The sequence below is a fragment of the Parambassis ranga genome, chromosome 16 (assembly GCF_900634625.1).
Source record: "Parambassis ranga chromosome 16, fParRan2.1, whole genome shotgun sequence".
NCBI classification, from domain to species: Eukaryota; Metazoa; Chordata; class Actinopteri; family Ambassidae; genus Parambassis; species Parambassis ranga.
In genome coordinates this window covers 16,409,023-16,430,517 of record NC_041036.1, presented here as the reverse complement: position 1 = coordinate 16,430,517, position 21,495 = coordinate 16,409,023, and the positions used below count along the sequence as shown (strand labels likewise).

General features: G+C 44.3%; 2 protein-coding genes, 1 long non-coding RNA gene and 1 pseudogene across 3 annotated transcripts; 3 read left to right on the top strand and 1 right to left on the bottom strand.

Moving 5' to 3' along the window:
* The first annotated feature begins 857 nt into the window (after nt 1-857).
* Nucleotides 858-4,637, top strand: LOC114448722 (nucleoporin GLE1-like). The gene is made up of 15 exons (XM_028425857.1): nt 858-1,041; nt 1,293-1,532; nt 1,615-1,773; nt 1,859-1,998; nt 2,082-2,142; nt 2,267-2,530; nt 2,607-2,829; nt 2,940-3,052; nt 3,149-3,361; nt 3,484-3,674; nt 3,755-3,884; nt 3,969-4,073; nt 4,158-4,240; nt 4,327-4,390; nt 4,529-4,637. Exons 1-15 carry the CDS (start codon nt 943-945, stop codon nt 4,595-4,597), a joined length of 2,154 nt encoding a protein of 717 aa, XP_028281658.1. The 5' UTR covers nt 858-942; the 3' UTR covers nt 4,598-4,637.
* Nucleotides 2,822-4,565, bottom strand: LOC114448723 (uncharacterized). Its single transcript, XR_003671917.1, has 3 exons — nt 3,768-4,565; nt 3,514-3,655; nt 2,822-3,367 (listed from the first exon to the last, which is right to left on the bottom strand). It is a non-coding gene; the product is annotated as an uncharacterized LOC114448723 (long non-coding RNA).
* A 3,524-nt stretch (nt 4,638-8,161) lies between the features above and the next one.
* On the top strand, nt 8,162-11,999 carry LOC114448396 (nucleoporin GLE1-like). Its single transcript, XM_028425314.1, has 14 exons — nt 8,162-8,836; nt 8,919-9,077; nt 9,163-9,302; nt 9,386-9,446; nt 9,571-9,834; nt 9,911-10,133; nt 10,244-10,356; nt 10,453-10,665; nt 10,788-10,978; nt 11,059-11,188; nt 11,273-11,377; nt 11,462-11,544; nt 11,631-11,704; nt 11,833-11,999. The coding sequence occupies exons 1-14, from the start codon at nt 8,654-8,656 to the stop codon at nt 11,997-11,999; spliced, it is 2,106 nt and encodes a 701-aa protein (XP_028281115.1). The 5' UTR covers nt 8,162-8,653.
* Nucleotides 12,000-15,506: 3,507 nt separating this feature from the next.
* Nucleotides 15,507-18,490, top strand: LOC114448395 (nucleoporin GLE1-like; annotated as a pseudogene).
* Nucleotides 18,491-21,495: the final 3,005 nt, after the last annotated feature.

The window sequence follows — 21,495 nt, the reverse complement described above, 5'->3', positions numbered from 1 at the left end:
CAGTAAGGTTACCCTTCCATAGGAGAAATGTATGTTTCTTTTAAACTGTGAGCATAACTCAGTTATCACCATATTCTTGTGTTCATTAATACACAGACACATGCAGATATGTTTTTCCATCCATCCAATGTTAGTATGCAGTAACCTCCTATTTACAGTAGGGGGCGCTGTCGAGACAACTCATGCGAGAATGCACACGTTCCGGGTCGGGTCTGTAAATCTTGACACTTTTTGGAGCATTTATGATGGACTTATACAAGTTGCAGTATTCTTTACCAAACTCATACAAATAAGTGGATAATGAAAGTGAATAAAGTCTAAATTTCTAACAAATAAATTATCAGAAATTTGAAATGGTATCTAGTGCTGAACAAATCATTTCAATCATTTCTTAAACAAAAAAGACAAAATATCCATAGCTCATCACCCAAACCACTACATTATCAACCCTAATCAGCTTCATGCTGTAAGATCATAAGTTGAAACTACACAACAGGTAACTCAGTCACTAATCTGTGCTGAATTGATTTGGTCTGATTGTGTTGATCAGAAATTGGCCACAAGCAGTAAAATTCAGAAAGAAAACCAAGAGAGGATCATTATCACAGACTACAAACGCTGCTGTGACTAACTTAAAGAACGGCGCATTTAACGGTGTTGTTTTTTGTTTTTTTTGTAAAAAAAAACGCCGTAATGACCAACTAATGACGAACGGTGTAAAAACCGTACGAGGTATTTTAAGAAAGACGCTTCTCTGTCTTCTTGGGTTGCCATGGTAACGCGTTGTTTAAAGCACTCGCGCGATTCAACTGCTTCTGACGTATCAAAGGACGCGTTGAAGCAGTGTTTCCAGACAAATGCTGAAAGTCAAAGCTTGTTTTGGAGTGTCTGCATCACTTGGGCCATCTCCACTGCTGTTATTGTAGTCTCGACTTTGTCAAGATGGCTTCCAAAAATCTACTAAGGGAAACTTTACAAGGTTTAAAAATGTCAAAAAAAGGAAAAATCAAGTTCGACCCGTACTGGGCGGAAAGAGGCGAGGTGAGTGTTTGTTAGCTAACATTAGCTAGCCAGCTAGTTTACCAGTATTTAGCGTGAAAATGCATTACATTTAACGCCCGTACATGTCAGAGGACACTAGCTACAATTCCTTAGCGGCATTTTAAGCAGTAGATGTGAAATATCGTTACACAATTAATTACCAGACCATTTGTGTATCGTGTCTTCTGTTTTATGAAGCCGTGTTGTGTGTTCAGGCACTCTGTGATTAACGCACTCCTGTGTTTTTGCAGCATATTTTAGAAGGATACAAAGGGGACCTCGGCTTGTCTCCTAACTGTGCGGGCGTAATGGACCGCCTCAGCTCGAGGCCCCTGAAGAAGTCCTCCTTTCTTTGCTCCAGCTCTGGAGGCTGCAGCCCTGACTCCTCTGCAGGATCCGTTTCTGACATCAACACCATCAACACTACATTTTCTGCAGCCACACCTTTAAAGAACAAGCGGCGGCATCTGGCAAGTCCCCTTTCCTGCAAGGTAAATTCAGATTGGATGAGGTGGCACTCAGATTCACAATAAAAACACTTTTAATTAATTGTGTGCTGAATCTGTGTTTTAGGCTGTTAGTGATGAAATGAATAGTGAAACTCCAGAGGCTGATGTCAGCAAGGTTTCCAGTCCTGTGTCACTACCCGCCATTTCCCTGCTGTCATCCAAAGCCATGCAGACGGCTGGTTGTATTGACAGAATTGAGAAGAAACATCAGGAAAAGGCCAAGGTCGGGCTGTGCTCTGTTTCGACGCATTTGATTATTAAGGACTCTGCAGTTCTACCTGACTGATGTCTTAAATCTCTGGTCTTAGTCAGCGCTCAGACTGCGGCAGGAGAAGCTGGTGGTGGCGGTGGCTGACGCAGCATCAGAGCAGCTGAAACGCTTCGAGGAACTGATGGAGCTGAAGCAGAAGCAGGAAGACCAGAGTATGAGAGACATGAGGGACAGAGAGTAAGACACAACGAGGAGTAAAATTATTGTAACATTTCTGAAATGCTGTGTCATCAACTGCTTTTCCACTTCCTGCACTGTAGAACTAAAGAGAGCATGGTCCGCTATGAAAAGCTGAAGGAAGAGCAGCGACACCGAATGAAGGTATGATGATATGAAAAGATACTGTGAGCGAGAATGACACCTTTAAATTTGCAGAAAACTACATCATTTCAGGTCCTGCTGATTTAAACACTTGGACATTTCTCCTAATCTTTCTGTCAATCAGAATCTGAACCTGAGCCAAAAAGTTGCTGAGCCAGAGCAGCAGCAACTTTGGGAGGCGGAGCTTGAGAGGCAGACGCAAGTGGATGGCAGGGAAAGACTGCAAAACCTCCACACCATCCAGGTAGAAATCCTGCAGCTCAACCAGCTGCTGAGGCCATCCAGTCAGACAAAGACCGACCTCCCACCAACCAGCATCAGTTCCTACAGCACCCGTGGGAACCAGCTGTGCTCCCAGGTGTCAGTGGTGGTGAGAAAGACAGCCGAGGTCAGTTAAAACACTGCACATTCTGTAGGACACTTGTGGGAACATAGCGGAAAAACTCACCTCACTGTCTTTACAGGGACAGTTCCCCAGCGTGGAGGACATGACCATGGCTGAGCAAGCCCTCCACGAGATGAGGGCGCTGATCCAACTGATGCAGGAGGAGGTGGTCAAGGCTCATGAGTGGAAGAAGGAGGAGCAGGAGCAGGAAGAGAAGCGCAGGAAGATGGCAGCGCTGCAGGCACAACAGGACGTGCAGAAGAAGGCGGCGCAGTCAGCCCAACAGAAGGCGATGAAGAAAGGTGTGTGGCCACTGCAAGACCACTAAATGCTTGATGATTACATGTTTAGGGCAGAAAGTCTGTGCTGTTGGGCTGTTACCAGCTAAATGCTTAAAAGAATTATTGCACAGGGCTGCAGAACACTGCTGAAGACAGCACGCTCAAATGGTACAAGGAGCTGCAGCAGACGGCCGCTCAGTGTGCTCAGGCCATCGAACAACTCAGCACCACAAAGGATGCTCAGGTTGGACTTTTTTGAGCAATGTTTCCGATTTATTTATTTGTGGAGCACCAATCAACACCAGGTAGATTTCATGAGCCATACTTTTTTATGACTCAGACAAAGAAACTGAAGCAGGAGCTCCAGAAAGCAGCCACCATCCCTGTCAGTCAAATCTCCAGCAACTCGGGTTCTCAGCTTCGAGAAATCTTTGACAAGATCGACAAACTGCTGTCAGGAGGAGCAGTGGTGTCCGGTGGGAAGTCTGTCTCTGTCTCGCAGCATCCACAGGGTCTGGACTTTGTCAGCTACAAACTGGCTGAGAAGTTTGTGGTGAGTCTGCCGTCAAGATATGAAAATATGAGGAAATCAATTAACTCCAAATCAGAACTTTGAGATCTAACATTTTCAGGAGAGAAAGAGCCACATCTAAATAACTTCTTGTCCCCACACAGAAACAAGGAGAGGAGGAGGTGGCGTCTCACCACGAGGCCGCCTTCCCCATTGCTGTGGTGGCCTCTGGCATCTGGGAGCTGCACCCTCGGGTGGGAGACCTCATCCTCGCCTGCCTGCACAAGAAGTGCCCTTACGCTGTGCCGCACTATCCTCCAATGAAGGACGGCACGCCTGTGGAGGAGTATCAGAAGTGAGAGACTCAAAAAGGCATCGCTGCTCACATAATGTCTGAACACAGAGTTCAGGTCCTGTCCCTCCCCCCTTCAACAGGATTCTCGGTTACCGTGTGGGCGAATCTGGAGTGGAAGACCAGGACAGTTTCCTGAAGAGGATGTCCGGGATGATCCGTCTCTACGCTGCCATCATCCAGATGAGGTGGCCCTACATCTCCAAACAGGGGGTAAGAATACGCCTCACTTCCTGTTCAGGGTCACATGGTGGGTTTGTAGAATATAACTCACACTCGCCACTTGTTGTGTTTCAGTCTCTTCCTCACGGTCTGAACCACGGCTGGCGCTGGCTGGCTCAGATGCTCAACATGGAGCCGCTGGCTGACATCACAGCAACACTGCTGCTGGATTTTCTAGAAGTGAGTTCTGATGGTTGTTCCAGAGTCATCTGGAGGATCAGAGGAGCTCTGTGAGTTGTTGATCATTTTGTGGGTCTCTTTCAGGTTTGTGGAAATGCTCTGATGAAGCAGTACCAGGGTCAGTTCTTTAAACTCATGCTCTACCTGAAAGAGGAATACTTACCCAGGTACACGCTGGCTTCACATTCAAAATGTTTTATGAGCAGATGTCATCACGTCTGATGGCTCAAATGTGCGTTTGTGTTGTCTCCAGAATCGAAGCGGTGACGAGCAGCGGACAGATGGGCTCGGTCAGCAGACTGCAGGAGTTTCTAGAGGTTTGTTACCGTTGGATCGGACATGAGATTACACTGATTTATGCATTGAGCTTATCTGCACGGCCATGATATGATGTCTGTCAGATAGTTACACATTTTGATAGATAAAAGCTACATCAGTCTGCCTCTCGCACACAGACGGCACTGCAGAACCAACAGATCAGCCCACCAAAAGGCCAGCTCAGCTCCCGCTTCTGGAGAACGTGACAGAGCTGTGGAGTGTAGCGGAGAAACTTCAGTACCTGCCAGAAACCGTGGAGCTGCTGGACTTTTTTTATTCACACATCAAAGAGCTCATCTCTTGATGATTGTGTTTTACATATTTATATATATATATATTTATACATTATATTTATATTCATGATTTCTGGATCCACCAAGAAAACAGATTTGTGCTTTGATAGGCTGTTAAAGCTAATTTTACTGTAAATAATTAAATTGTTTTGTTCTAAAACTGTGAGTGTTTCTTGCAGCAGAGCACAGTTGTGTTGTTGGACAAACAGGTTGTAAAATGAATTGTGCAAAAATCTAAACTACAAACCACAACCAGCTGTTTACTGTGTTCGGTTGTTGTACTCTGACATGTCCCATTCCCTCAGCAACTCCCACAGACTCCAGCCTCAGCATCAGAGTGCCCTTCCTGGACCCAAACATGTCTCAATGCATGCAGTTTCCATGCCTCCATGCAGCAGCCAGCCCTGCAGGTGCTGCCCCCCTTCAGTCCCTTCAACAACCCACCAACATCACAGTCACATGGACTCCAACTATAGCACCTACCCTCCTCATATGTTCCCATCCAACATGCCCCACCAGCACAGCCTCTCCAACCCTTACTATTATAATGTTGCGCCACACCCTCAGCAAAGTTACTGGTCAGATCCCTTTCAGGGGCGACCTCAAACCAGGGCATCAAGTAGCCTCCCCTCTTCAATACACTGCGCACACTCACACAACTCTTGCTGTTCTTACAACAGCCATCAGTACCATTGCTGGGGGCAACAACCGCCATCTCCTGCTGCATTTGACCCTCAAAGGTCAGAGCTTCGCAAGAAGCTGCAAGCCATATTCAACCCACACCAGGTGGACACAGTCATGGAAAGGTTTCCGCATCTGATGGATGCTGAGAAGCTGGCTGCAGAGATACTTAACCTGAAGGCTCAGATATTCTGATTTGTTTGTGTGAGCTCAGTTAGGACATTTTGTCCCAGCTTCTTGTCAAAGTTTAATGTGTGGTCATACAGATGATGTTTCTTTATGTGCAATAATAAAAGAGAATCTCTTATTTGTATGACATTGCGGTCAAATGTCACTGGTCATCCATGTATATGGATCAAAGGTGCCTCTAAACAAAACATTTTATGATTAAGCTTCAAGAGTTTTGACTGTTGATGCATATTGTATCTAATAGCCTATGATCTGTTTCAGGTTTCTATGTAAAAGGAACGGCTGTAAAAGTGTTCTTTCAATACAGTTCTTCAGAACAGTCTGCTGTTCAGTATTATCTCTTGTCAGATATGTATTTAAATATACTGTGGTCACCTGTAGTTAGTGTGAATCCTGCAGAGGACCAAGGCATCAAAACAGTACCTCTTAATCTGGAAGCTGCGATAACTTAACGCAATGATTCCAGTAAAAGGAATGTGCTGATGTGTCATCATCTGTTTCCTGTAAATGAGCGTCAGTTTCATGAACCAAAACCCAGACAAAAGTTCTCATAACAATAAAATGTGTGTATGCGCTGTATGATGATGAAAAAGGCACAAAATATGGAATTAAGTTCTTAAAAACATTTAGATTTGTATATTCTTATTTAATTACTCATTGTGAACAATTACTGTAAGATAAGAAATCATTGTAAGCCTGTATTTACTAAGATAACACATGTATAATGGTATAATGTATATATGTGCCAGGTTAAGCTTTTATGATCTGTGTTCTTCATTGTTACTACAGTGACAGTGAACTTTTTAAAGTTCAACACGTTGTTAAAGATTTAACCCCTTCAACTCTTTTGTCTTCATACTTGATCACTAGGGACTTTGTCTTGTAAGAGTATTTTTTCACTTTTTTTTAAAACTACGTACCTACTGAATCCTTGTATTTCACTTGTGTGTTTTAAATGTGCAGTGTTCTGAGGATTGAGAGAAAATGTCAGCCTGAGTGTGTGAGTGTGTGTGGGTCATAGATTTGGAATCACCAACTTCCAGCAGCAAAATTCTCACTGCTGTCAAGCAGCAAAGCACCCAAAATGATGTTTCTGTGTAAGTCTATGTTTAAACGGTGTTTCTGACTTGTTTTAACTACACTGCTCAAAACAATAAAGGGAACACTTCAACAACACAATGTAACTCCAAGTCAGTCACACTTCTGTGAAATCAGCCTGTCCAGTTAGGATCAACACTGATTGTGGATCAGTTTCAGCTGCTGTTGTGCAAATGGAACAGACAACAGGTGGAAATAAGAGGCAGTTATCAAGACAAGCCCTTTAAAGGAGAGGTTCTGCAGGTGCTGACCACAGACCATTTCTCTGCTCTCATCCTTTCTGCCTGATGTTTGATCACTGTTGCATTTTGTCAGTGCTCTCACCCCTAGAGGTAGCATGAGGCGGAGTCTACAACCCACACAAGTTGCTCAGGGAATGCAGCTCATCCAGGTTCGTCTTTGTGAGTACTGATGTATTCAGAAAGCACTTGGACATGAGTTGTTGTTGTTGGAGATCTTTTTTTCTTTTAGTTTGTTTGTCTGACTGTCTAGGTGTGAAGACAGCATAGTTTGGCTTTTTCTTAGAATCTCAGAATACTGACCTTATTCTCAGAATCTATTCAGAATCTATTGTGAAAATAAGGCCATGACCTTTTTCAGTGACTTTCTGTAAAAAACCGAACATACGTTTGTCTCCTATACAAAGTTTAGTCATGGGAGCATTAACACTTTTCCGTATTGTTTCAGTAAGGTTACCCTTCCATAGGAGAAATGTATGTTTCTTTTAAACTGTGAGCATAACTCAGTTATCACCATATTCTTGTGTTCATTAATACACAGACACATGCAGATATGTTTTTCCATCCATCCAATGTTAGTATGCAGTAACCTCCTATTTACAGTAGGGGGCGCTGTCGAGACAACTCATGCGAGAATGCACACGTTCCGGGTCGGGTCTGTAAATCTTGACACTTTTTGGAGCATTTATGATGGACTTATACAAGTTGCAGTATTCTTTACCAAACTCATACAAATAAGTGGATAATGAAAGTGAATAAAGTCTAAATTTCTAACATAAATTATCAGAAATTTGAAATGGTATCTAGTGCTGAACAAATCATTTCAATAATTTCTTAAACAAAAAAGACAAAATATCCATAGCTCATCACCCAAACCACTACATTATCAACCCTAATCAGCTTCATGCTGTAAGATCATAAGTTGAAACTACACAACAGGTAACTCAGTCACTAATCTGTGCTGAATTGATTTGGTCTGATTGTGTTGATCAGAAATTGGCCACAAGCAGTAAAATTCAGAAAGAAAACCAAGAGAGGATCATTATCACAGACTACAAACGCTGCTGTGACTAACTTAAAGAACGGCGCATTTAAAAAACGCCGTAATGACCAACTAATGACGAACGGTGTAAAAACCGTACGAGGTATTTTAAGAAAGACGCTTCTCTGTCTTCTTGGGTTGCCATGGTAACGCGTTGTTTAAAGCACTCGCGCGATTCAACTGCTTCTGACGTATCAAAGGACGCGTTGAAGCAGTGTTTCCAGACAAATGCTGAAAGTCAAAGCTTGTTTTGGAGTGTCTGCATCACTTGGGCCATCTCCACTGCTGTTATTGTAGTCTCGACTTTGTCAAGATGGCTTCCAAAAATCTACTAAGGGAAACTTTACAAGGTTTAAAAATGTCAAAAAAAGGAAAAATCAAGTTCGACCCGTACTGGGCGGAAAGAGGCGAGGTGAGTGTTTGTTAGCTAACATTAGCTAGCCAGCTAGTTTACCAGTATTTAGCGTGAAAATGCATTACATTTAACGCCCGTACATGTCAGAGGACACTAGCTACAATTCCTTAGCGGCATTTTAAGCAGTAGATGTGAAATATCGTTACACAATTAATTACCAGACCATTTGTGTATCGTGTCTTCTGTTTTATGAAGCCGTGTTGTGTGTTCAGGCACTCTGTGATTAACGCACTCCTGTGTTTTTGCAGCATATTTTAGAAGGATACAAAGGGGACCTCGGCTTGTCTCCTAACTGTGCGGGCGTAATGGACCGCCTCAGCTCGAGGCCCCTGAAGAAGTCCTCCTTTCTTTGCTCCAGCTCTGGAGGCTGCAGCCCTGACTCCTCTGCAGGATCCGTTTCTGACATCAACACCATCAACACTACATTTTCTGCAGCCACACCTTTAAAGAACAAGCGGCGGCATCTGGCAAGTCCCCTTTCCTGCAAGGTAAATTCAGATTGGATGAGGTGGCACTCAGATTCACAATAAAAACACTTTTAATTAATTGTGTGCTGAATCTGTGTTTTAGGCTGTTAGTGATGAAATGAATAGTGAAACTCCAGAGGCTGATGTCAGCAAGGTTTCCAGTCCTGTGTCACTACCCGCCATTTCCCTGCTGTCATCCAAAGCCATGCAGACGGCTGGTTGTATTGACAGAATTGAGAAGAAACATCAGGAAAAGGCCAAGGTCGGGCTGTGCTCTGTTTCGACGCATTTGATTATTAAGGACTCTGCAGTTCTACCTGACTGATGTCTTAAATCTCTGGTCTTAGTCAGCGCTCAGACTGCGGCAGGAGAAGCTGGTGGTGGCGGTGGCTGACGCAGCATCAGAGCAGCTGAAACGCTTCGAGGAACTGATGGAGCTGAAGCAGAAGCAGGAAGACCAGAGTATGAGAGACATGAGGGACAGAGAGTAAGACACAACGAGGAGTAAAATTATTGTAACATTTCTGAAATGCTGTGTCATCAACTGCTTTTCCACTTCCTGCACTGTAGAACTAAAGAGAGCATGGTCCGCTATGAAAAGCTGAAGGAAGAGCAGCGACACCGAATGAAGGTATGATGATATGAAAAGATACTGTGAGCGAGAATGACACCTTTAAATTTGCAGAAAACTACATCATTTCAGGTCCTGCTGATTTAAACACTTGGACATTTCTCCTAATCTTTCTGTCAATCAGAATCTGAACCTGAGCCAAAAAGTTGCTGAGCCAGAGCAGCAGCAACTTTGGGAGGCGGAGCTTGAGAGGCAGACGCAAGTGGATGGCAGGGAAAGACTGCAAAACCTCCACACCATCCAGGTAGAAATCCTGCAGCTCAACCAGCTGCTGAGGCCATCCAGTCAGACAAAGACCGACCTCCCACCAACCAGCATCAGTTCCTACAGCACCCGTGGGAACCAGCTGTGCTCCCAGGTGTCAGTGGTGGTGAGAAAGACAGCCGAGGTCAGTTAAAACACTGCACATTCTGTAGGACACTTGTGGGAACATAGCGGAAAAACTCACCTCACTGTCTTTACAGGGACAGTTCCCCAGCGTGGAGGACATGACCATGGCTGAGCAAGCCCTCCACGAGATGAGGGCGCTGATCCAACTGATGCAGGAGGAGGTGGTCAAGGCTCATGAGTGGAAGAAGGAGGAGCAGGAGCAGGAAGAGAAGTGCAGGAAGATGGCAGCGCTGCAGGCACAACAGGACGTGCAGAAGAAGGCGGCGCAGTCAGCCCAACAGAAGGCGATGAAGAAAGGTGTGTGGCCACTGCAAGACCACTAAATGCTTGATGATTACATGTTTAGGGCAGAAAGTCTGTGCTGTTGGGCTGTTACCAGCTAAATGCTTAAAAGAATTATTGCACAGGGCTGCAGAACACTGCTGAAGACAGCACGCTCAAATGGTACAAGGAGCTGCAGCAGACGGCCGCTCAGTGTGCTCAGGCCATCGAACAACTCAGCACCACAAAGGATGCTCAGGTTGGACTTTTTTGAGCAATGTTTCCGATTTATTTATTTGTGGAGCACCAATCAACACCAGGTAGATTTCATGAGCCATACTTTTTTATGACTCAGACAAAGAAACTGAAGCAGGAGCTCCAGAAAGCAGCCACCATCCCTGTCAGTCAAATCTCCAGCAACTCGGGTTCTCAGCTTCGAGAAATCTTTGACAAGATCGACAAACTGCTGTCAGGAGGAGCAGTGGTGTCCGGTGGGAAGTCTGTCTCTGTCTCGCAGCATCCACAGGGTCTGGACTTTGTCAGCTACAAACTGGCTGAGAAGTTTGTGGTGAGTCTGCCGTCAAGATATGAAAATATGAGGAAATCAATTAACTCCAAATCAGAACTTTGAGATCTAACATTTTCAGGAGAGAAAGAGCCACATCTAAATAACTTCTTGTCCCCACACAGAAACAAGGAGAGGAGGAGGTGGCGTCTCACCACGAGGCCGCCTTCCCCATTGCTGTGGTGGCCTCTGGCATCTGGGAGCTGCACCCTCGGGTGGGAGACCTCATCCTCGCCTGCCTGCACAAGAAGTGCCCTTACGCTGTGCCGCACTATCCTCCAATGAAGGACGGCACGCCTGTGGAGGAGTATCAGAAGTGAGAGACTCAAAAAGGCATCGCTGCTCACATAATGTCTGAACACAGAGTTCAGGTCCTGTCCCTCCCCCCTTCAACAGGATTCTCGGTTACCGTGTGGGCGAATCTGGAGTGGAAGACCAGGACAGTTTCCTGAAGAGGATGTCCGGGATGATCCGTCTCTACGCTGCCATCATCCAGATGAGGTGGCCCTACATCTCCAAACAGGGGGTAAGAATACGCCTCACTTCCTGTTCAGGGTCACATGGTGGGTTTGTAGAATATAACTCACACTCGCCACTTGTTGTGTTTCAGTCTCTTCCTCACGGTCTGAACCACGGCTGGCGCTGGCTGGCTCAGATGCTCAACATGGAGCCGCTGGCTGACATCACAGCAACACTGCTGCTGGATTTTCTAGAAGTGAGTTCTGATGGTTGTTCCAGAGTCATCTGGAGGATCAGAGGAGCTCTGTGAGTTGTTGATCATTTTGTGGGTCTCTTTCAGGTTTGTGGAAATGCTCTGATGAAGCAGTACCAGGGTCAGTTCTGTAAACTCATGCTCTACCTGAAAGAGGAATACTTACCCAGGTACACGCTGGCTTCACATTCAAAATGTTTTATGAGCAGATGTCATCACGTCTGATGGCTCAAATGTGCGTTTGTGTTGTCTCCAGAATCGAAGCGGTGACAAGCAGCGGACAGATGGGCTCGGTCAGCAGACTGCAGGAGTTTCTAGAGGTTTGTTACCGTTGGATCGGACATGAGATTACACTGATTTATGCATTGAGCTTATCTGCACGGCCATGATATGATGTCTGTCAGATATTTACACATTTTGATAGATAAAAACTACATCAATCTGCCTCTCGCACACAGACGGCACTGCAGAACCAACAGATCAGCCCACCAAAAGGCCAGCTCAGCTCCCGCTTCTGGAGAACGTGACAGAGCTGTGCAGTGTAGCGGAGAAACTTCAGTACCTGCCAGAAACCGTGGAGCTGCTGGACTTTTTTTATTCACACATCAAAGAGCTCATCTCTTGATGATTGTGTTTTACATATTTATATATATATATATATTTATACATTATATTTATATTCATGATTTCTGGATCCACCAAGAAAACAGATTTGTGCTTTGATAGGCTGTTAAAGCTAATTTTACTGTAAATAATTAAATTGTTTTGTTCTAAAACTGTGAGTGTTTCTTGCAGCAGAGCACAGTTGTGTTGTTGGACAAACAGGTTGTAAAATGAATTGTGCAAAAATCTAAACTACAAACCACAACCAGCTGTTTACTGTGTTCGGTTGTTGTACTCTGACATGTCCCATTCCCTCAGCAACTCCCACAGACTCCAGCCTCAGCATCAGAGTTCCCTCCCCGGACCCAAACATGTCTCAATGCATGCAGTTTCCATGCGTCCATGCAGCAGCCAGCCCTGCAGGTGCTGCCCCCCTTCAGTCCCTTCAACGACCCACCAACATCACAGTCACATGGACTCCAACTATAGCACCTACCCTCCTCATATGTTCCCATCCAACATGCCCCACCAGCACAGCCTCTCCAACCCTTACTATTATAATGGGGCGCCACACCCTCAGCAAAGTTACTGGTCAGATCCCTTTCAGGGGCGACCTCAAACCAGGGCATCAAGTAGCCTCCCCTCTTCAATACACTGCGCACACTCACACAACTCTTGCTGTTCTTACAACAGCCATCAGTACCATTGCTGGGGGCAACAACCGCCATCTCCTGCTGCATTTGACCCTCAAAGGTCAGAGCTTCGCAAGAAGCTGCAAGCCATATTCAACCCACACCAGGTGGACACAGTCATGGAAAGGTTTCCACTTTTAGTTTGTTTGTCTGACTGTCTAGGTGTGAAGACAGCATAGTTTGGCTTTTTCTTAGAATCTCAGAATACTGAACTTATTCTCAGAATCTATTCAGAATCTATTGTGAAAATAAGGCCATGACCTTTTTCAGTGACTTTCTGTAAAAAACCGAACATACGTTTGTCTCCTATACAAAGTTTAGTCATGGGAGCATTAACACTTTTCCGTATTGTTTCAGTAAGGTTACCCTTCCATAGGAGAAATGTATGTTTCTTTTAAACTGTGAGCATAACTCAGTTATCACCATATTCTTGTGTTCATTAATACACAGACACATGCAGATATGTTTTTCCATCCATCCAATGTTAGTATGCAGTAACCTCCTGTTTACAGTAGGGGCGCTGTCCAGAGAACTCATGCGAGAATGCACACGTTCTGGGTCGGGTCTGTAAATCTTGACACTTTTTGGAGCATTTATGATGGACTTATACAAGTTGCAGTATTCTTTACCAAACTCATACAAATAAATGGATAATGAAAGTGAATAAAGTCTAAATTTCTAACATAAATTATCAGAAATTTGAAATATTATCTAGTGCTGAACAAATCATTTCAATCATTTCTTAAACAAAAAAGACAAAATATCCATAGCTCATCACCCAAACCACTACACTATCAACCCTAATCAGCTTCATGCTGTAAGATCATAAGTTGAAACTACACAACGGGTAACTCAGTCACTAATCTGTGCTGAATTGATTTGGTCTGATTGTCTTGATCAGAAATTAGCGACAAGCAGTAAAATTCAGAAAGAAAACCAAGAGAGGGGATCATTATCACAGAATAAAAATGCAGCTGTGACTAACTTAAAGAACAGCGCATTTAGCGGTGTTGTTTTTTATTGCAGCGTAAAAAAATGCTGTAATGACGAACTAAACGGCGTAAAAAACGTATGACGTATTTTAAGCACTTTGAAGGCAGATGCCGAGAATGTTGCAGCAAGGGGGACCCCTGCATACGACTGCCTTGGGAAGATAAAACCTTTATATTCTCAAATTGTGGACGCATGCAAGGAGCAGTTCCAGCCGCAACAGAACATTGCCATAGATGAGCGGATGGTGGCCTCAAAAGCAAGAATTTCGATTAAACAGTATATCAAAAACAAGCCGACAAAATGGGGATACAAATTATTGGTATTGGTAGATTCTAAAACGGGTACACATGGAATTTTTCTGTATATGAGGGCAAGTCTGCAAGCACAGGCAAAGGCCTTAGCTATGACTCAGTTATGTCCCTCATGGAGTTTGACCTTCTGGGAGCTGGTTATCATTTGTATGTGGACAACTTTTACACCAGTTCCCAGCTCTTTAGGGACTTACTGAGGCAGAAGGTCGGGGCTTGTGGCACCATCCACTCTAATCGGGTTGGGTTTCCAAAAGCTATGGGTAATGACTTTGGGTGGAACCCCCCTCGAGGCAGCATCAGATGGGTGAGGGACCAGGAGCTTCTCTTTGTGAAGTGGATGGACACACGAGAGGTGGTCCTGTGTTCCTCCATCCACAAAGTGCAAACTGGACAGACAGCCAAGAGGAGAATAAAGAGAGCGGGAAGGTGGGTGTAGTTGGATGTCCCCATCCCAGACGCGGTGAGGGACTACAATAAGCACATGGGGGGTGTGGCCCATAAAACTAAGAAGTGGTACAGGACCTTCTTTTACCACTTTGTTGACATTGCCGTCGTCAATGCTCACATCCTGTACCAGCACTGCCAGAGGGGCCGTCCCATGACCCAAAGGGAGTTCAGGGAGGCCCTTGTTGAGAAGCTGGCAGACCACGGTTCTTCTCAGCGGTCCTCACCCCACCATACTGCACCTCCTCCCCCTGATCACATCCCACAGGCCCAAGTACTTTTCTGAGGGAATGGATGTCCCAAAAAGCAAGGCAGGTACTGTGGGCAGAAGAAACTGTTCTCTCTGCCACAGGAAGACACCACTGGGATGTCAAACATGTGCTGTGCCTCTCTGTTTTGTGCCACAGCGTGACTGTTATAACCTGTGGCACAACCAGAAGGGTTTTTTTTAAACTTGTTTCCTGCCTTTTCACATTTTATGCAAAAAAAATGTGTTTGTACATATTTCACTTTTACTGTTACATTTGTTGCCTTGCATCTTATGTGCATAATGTGGTCACTTTTATTGTGTATATGTTTCTATAGAATTTTGCACTCTTTACGCACAATTTGGTTCTAAATAAAAGTTGTTATTTTATTGTACATTTTATGGAAAAAAAATCTGTTTTTACATATTCCACTTTTGTTGTTGTTCCTACATTTGTATGTTTGCACCTTATGTGCATAATATGGTCACTTTTATCATTATATTGTTTACAGTATGTTTCTATGGATTTTTGCACTTTTTATGCACAATTTGTTGCCAATTGCTGATTTTACACAAATAGTTTTGCTTTGTAATAAAACAAAACTTATTTGAAATTCATATGAAAACTGTTTTTCATGTTCTTTCAAATATTATACGTTATATGTGCCTAAATTGACCACCCAGTAAATGTATGAAAGTTTCCAGACAAATACTGCTGAAAGTCAAAGCTTGTTTTGGAGTGTCTGCATCACTTGGGCCATCTCTACTGCTTTTATTGTAGTTTCGACTTTGTCAAGATGGCTTCCGAAAATCGACTAAGGGAAACTTTACAAGCTTTAAAAATGTCAACAAAAGGAAAAGTCAAGTTTGACCCGTACTGGGCGGAAAGAGGCGAGCTTGACATAGACATGTGAGAAAAAATTGACCAAAAAAGGTTTTTTGGTAATCAAAATGCTTCATTGTTTTCAGTTTCAGGGTCATAGAAGTGAGAAACTGCATTTGGCACAATTTGGCCATTTGGACACATTTTGGAGAGGTTTGGAGACGCCAGTGACACCACAGACAAAACAGTCCACAGCTTCCATACAGTTTGGTTTAGAGGTGTGAAATTTTGTACAGGTGTGGTTGACAAGATGTAGAAGACCTGTGTTTAATTTCAACTGACAACTGTCAAGCATCTCTTTGTCAGGCTTTTTCAAATATATTACATTATTTTCGAGCACCAAAAGGGGTTAAGAAAGACGCTTTTCTGTCATTCTTGGGTTGCCATGGTAACACGTTATTTAAAGCAGTTGCGTAATTCAACTGCTTCAGACTGTGTCAAAGGAAGCGTTGAAGCGGTGTTTCCAGACAAATACTGCTGAAAGTCTGAAGCTTGTTTTGGAGTGTCTGCATCACTGGGGCCATCTCTACTGCTTTTATTGTAGATCCGTTTCTGACATCAACACCATCAACACTACATTTTCTGCAGCCACACCTTTAAAGAACAAGCAACAGCATCTGGCAAGTCCCCTTTCCTGCAAGGTAAATTTAAGTTGGATGAGGTGGCACTCAGATTCACAATAAAAACACTTTTAATTAATTGTGTGCTGAATCTGTGTTTTAGGCTGTTAGTGATGAAATGAATAGTGAAACTCCAGAGGCTGATGTCAGCAAGGTTTCCAGTCCACTGTCACTACCCGCCATTTCCCTGCTGTCATCCAAAGCCATGCAGACGGCTGGTTGTATTGTCAGAATTGAGAAGAAACATCAGGAAAAGGCCAAGGTCGGGCTGTGCTCTGTTTCGATGCATTTGATTATTAAGGACTCTGCAGTTCTGCAGTTCTGCAGACTGCGGCAGGAGGCGCAGGAGAAGCTGGTGGTGGCGGTGGCTGACGCAGCGTCAGAGCAGCTGAAACGCTTCGAGAAACTGATGGAGCTGAAGCAGAAGCAGGAAGACCAGAGTATGAGAGACATGAGGGACAGAGAGTAAGACACAACGAGGAGTAAAATTATTGTAACATTTCTGAAATGCTGTGTCATCAAGTGCTTTTCCACTTCCTGCACTGTAGAACTAAAGAGAGCATGGTCCGCTATGAAAAGCTGAAGGAAGAGCAGCGACACCGAATGAAGGTATGATGATATGAAAAGATACTGTGAGCGAGAATGACACCTTTAAATTTGCAGAAAACTACATCATTTCAGGTCCTGCTGATTTAAACACTTGGACATTTCTCCTAATCTTTCTGTCAATCAGAATCTGAACCTGAGCCAAAAAGTTGCTGAGCCAGAGCAGCAGCAACTTTGGGAGGCGGAGCTTGAGAGGCAGACGCAAGTGGATGGCAGGGAAAGACTGCAAAACCTCCACACCATCCAGGTAGAAATCCTGCAGCTCAACCAGCTGCTGAGGCCATCCAGTCAGACAAAGACCGACCTCCCACCAACCAGCATCGGTTTATACAGCACCCGTGGGAACCAGCTGTGGTGTCTCCCAGGTGTCAGTGGTGGTGAGAAAGACAGCCGAGGTCAGTTAAAACACTGCACATTCTGTAGGACACTTGTGGGAACATAGCGGAAAAACTCACCTCACTGTCTTTACAGGGACGGTTCCCCAGCGTGGAGGACATGACCATGGCTGAGCAAGCCCTCCACGAGATGAGGGCGCTGATCCAACTGATGCAGGAGGAGGTGGTCAAGGCTCATGAGAGGAAGAAGGAGGAGCAGGAGCAGGAAGAGAAGCGCAGGAAGATGGCAGCGCTGCAGGCACAACAGGACGTGCAGAAGAAGGCGGCGCAGTCAGCCCAAGAGAAGGCGATGAAGAAAGGTGTGTGGCCACTGCAAGGCCACTTAATGCTTGATGATGATGCTAGATTTCATGAGCCATACTTTTTTATGACTCAGACAAAGAAACTGAAGCAGGAGCTCCAGAAAGCAGCCACCATCCCTGTCAGTCAAATCTCCAGCAACTCGGGTTCTCAGCTTCGAGAAATCTTTGACAAGATCGACAAACTGCTGTCAGGAGGAGCAGTGGTGTCCGGTGGGAAGTCTGTCTCTGTCTCGCAGCATCCACAGGGTCTGGACTTTGTCAGCTACAAACTGGCTGAGAAGTTTGTGGTGAGTCTGCCGTCAAGATATGAAAATATGAGGAAATCAATTAACTCCAAATCAGAACTTTGAGATCTAACATTTTCAGGAGAGAAAGAGCCACATCTAAATAACTTCTTGTCCCCACACAGAAACAAGGAAAGGAGGAGGTGGCGTCTCACCACGAGGCCGCCTTCCCCATTGCTGTGGTGGCCTCTGGCATCTGGGAGCTGCACCCTCGGGTGGGAGACCTCATCCTCGCCTGCCTGCACAAGAAGTGCCCTTACGCTGTGCCGCACTATCCTCCAATGAAGGACGGCACGCCTGTGGAGGAGTATCAGAAGTGAGAGACTCAAAAAGGCATCGCTGCTCACATAATGTCTGAACACAGAGTTCAGGTCCTGTCCCTCCCCCCTTCAACAGGATTCTCGGTTACCGTGTGGGCGAATCTGGAGTGGAAGACCAGGACAGTTTCCTGAGGAGGATGTCCGGGATGATCCGTCTCTACGCTGCCATCATCCAGATGAGGTGGCCCTACATCTCCAAACAGGGGGTAAGAAAACGCTGGCTGACATCACAGCAACACTGCTGCTGGATTTTCTAGAAGTGAGTTGTGATGGTTGTTGTTGTTATCTGCACGGCCATGATATGATGTCTGTCAGAAAAGCTACTTCAGTCCGCCTCTCGCACACAAACGGCACTGCAGAACCAACAGATCAGCCCACCAAAAGGCCAGCTCAGCTCCAGCTTCTGGAGAATGTGACGGAGCTGTGGAGTGTAGCGGAGAAACTTTAGTACCTGCCAGAAAACGAGCTCATCTCTTGATGTTTGTGTTTTATATATTTATATATTATATTTATATTTATGATCTCTGGATCCCCATTTACTCATTTCGTTCAGCTTGCTTGTTGTTGTTGTAAATAGCTAATCTCACTGTAAATAATTAAATTGTTCCATTCTAAAACTGTGAGTGTTTCTTGCAGCAGAGCACAGTTGTGTTGTTGGACAAACAGGTTGCAAAATGAATTGTGCAAAAATCTAAACTACAAACCACAACCAGCTGTTTACTGTGTTCAGATGTTCAAGTTTCTGAAACTCAGTTAATTTCCACCATTGTTCATTTCCATTTGCTGCTTTGGCGACAGTGGTGAGAAAATCACTTAATATCACAATATACTAAAATATACCTGACAAGTGCTCAACTCGGTTAAAATCTGATCTAAAGGTTACAGAATGTGAAAACCAACCTGATCTCACAGAAATACGTGACACACACACGGATTGTTAACACTGAATTACGTGGCACCGACACAAAAAGTAGTGAAATTACGTGCAGGCACCACGGAAAACTGTCTCCATAGAAAGTCAATGCGGGGCATTTTCGTAGGGACACCACGGTTTTTAATACGTGTGGACACCACGGACATGAGCGCCAATAGAGATGAATGAGCCGATTTCATTACAGTCATGTCGCTCTGACAATTCACGCATTATTTAACACAAACGAACCGGCCCAACACGACCATCTATGTCGACATATGCGTTTATTTGATCGATAAAAGTTGTTTTCTAATGCAACAGTGCTGTCACACATGACAGTTGTTGAACAGCCAGACCAGACCAGCTTGTGGCCAGACCACAATCAGTGTCAGTAAAACATAAACTCTGATGTAAAAGAGGGTTACATGGCTTTAGTAAGGAAAGCATTGTGACCATTTGCATAACTTAAGTTATAAGTTACTTATATAAGTTCCTAAAAAGGCCCATGCAGCCAGTAGTTCCTCAAAAGGAACTGATTAGTCTGAACTGCTGCAGCACACACAGTAGCTTGAGGCCTAACCTGGCTTTTAACACACTTAGATGAAAAAACTATAATCACATGACACTGGTTGGATTTCTTTGTGTAACTGTTGTATTTTATTAGATCAGCTGAGGTATTTTGACGTAGCTGTAGATCTAAGTTGCAGAGTAGATGCCTTGGACTGAAATCAGGCTGGCTGCAGAGACAGAGGCCTCGTCTTTCCACTGTGAAAAGATTATAACAAACATGGTGGGGTGTACGTGATCAGCCATTCACATTAAAGTCATGTGAACATTGGCAGTGAACACTTTGTCTTCAAAGTTCATGTGTTAAAGCAAGTCACTGACAGTAACTACAAGTTGAACAGATTTCAGTGGTGGAGATACCACCATGCAAACAGCCGTCATTTAACTGACGGTGAGTCAATCTGCTGTCTTGATGTGACAGTCAACGTTAGCATGTAGCATATAGCCTAGCAAATAGTTGGCAAGTAGCCGCCAAATGAATGACAGCTTGATGAGGCGACACGTCCGTTGCCTGGAAACCATATATGGTTTCTACCGGTAGTCTTCTTCCAAACTTTGAAGATATATACCGACGTTAGCTTTCACCGTCTTTCAATCCAGTCGTTCTCAAAAAAGAAATAACCACATGCTCACTTCAACAAGTGTCTCCACGTTACACGCCCCATTTCCTGCCATTTCATAAGGAAATGCTGTCGCACACAATCATATCAAGCACTGTTGCATTAGAAAACAACTTTTATCGATCAAATAAACGTGTATGTCGACATAGATGGTCGTGTTGGGCCGGTTCGTTTGTGTTAAATAATAACATAATAGTGATCGTTTCCTAAAAAGGGTTATTAAGGGCCAAATCACTTAGAGAAATGCGTGAATTGTCAGAGCGACATGACTGTAATGAAATCGGCTCATTCATCTCTATTGGCGCTCATGTCCGTGGTGTCCACACGTATTAAAAACCGTGGTGTCCCTACGAAAATGCCCCGCATTGACTTTCTATGGAGACAGTTTTCCGTGGTCCCCGCACGTAATTTCACTACTTTTCGTGTCGGTGCCACGTAATTCAGTGTTAACAATCCGTGTGTGTGTCACGTATTTCTGTGAGAAAAAATTTGAGGTTGGTAAAAACATGTTGCACATGGAGGTTATAAAAGATAGACAAACAAAAATATATGCATTCCAATGCATTCTATGGCCTCTCAGGGGCTGCATGGCCTCAGTTCAGAGTCAGTCAATCTCTATCTGGGACATCATGTCTCGCTCCATCCACCAACGCCACGTTGCACCACAGACTGTCCAGGAGCTGACTGATGCTTTAATCCAGGTCTGGGAGGAGATCCCTCAGGACAACATCCACCGCCTCATCAGGAGCATGCCCAGGTGTTGTTGGGATTTTGTTTTCAATGTATTCCACTATGTAATGAATTAAGATTTTTAACTGGAATATTTCATTCATTGAGATTTAGGCGGTGTCATTTTAGTGTTCCCTTTGTTTTTATTGTTTTGAGCAGTCTTTTTCAAATATGCTAAACATGCACACTGAGGCCAACACCCATATGTTTTACCAGAAAGGAAGCTACAAAAAGCTTTTGCACAATCAAGGCAGCAGCTTGCCCTCTTTTAACACAGGCTGTGCCAAATCCAATAACTCAACTGATTGTGAAAGCAGATAAACATTTTGCAGAGCATATCAGAACTTCCACGCTCTGCTAGTTTTTTTAAGAAGTATGAGGCATTATCTGGTACAATGTCTGTAATGAGTCATCATGGGGTCAGCTGGCAAGACAGACCACATCATAACCTGACATTTGGAGAGTGCTGTTTCTGACAGACACTAAATTTATCTTGCAGTGTATCTTGGCAACAGTTATCATGCTTGGTTTTTTTTCTCTCTGTGTTTGTTTGCTTGTTGCCAAGCACAATATTTAGCTTTTTGGTGTTTGG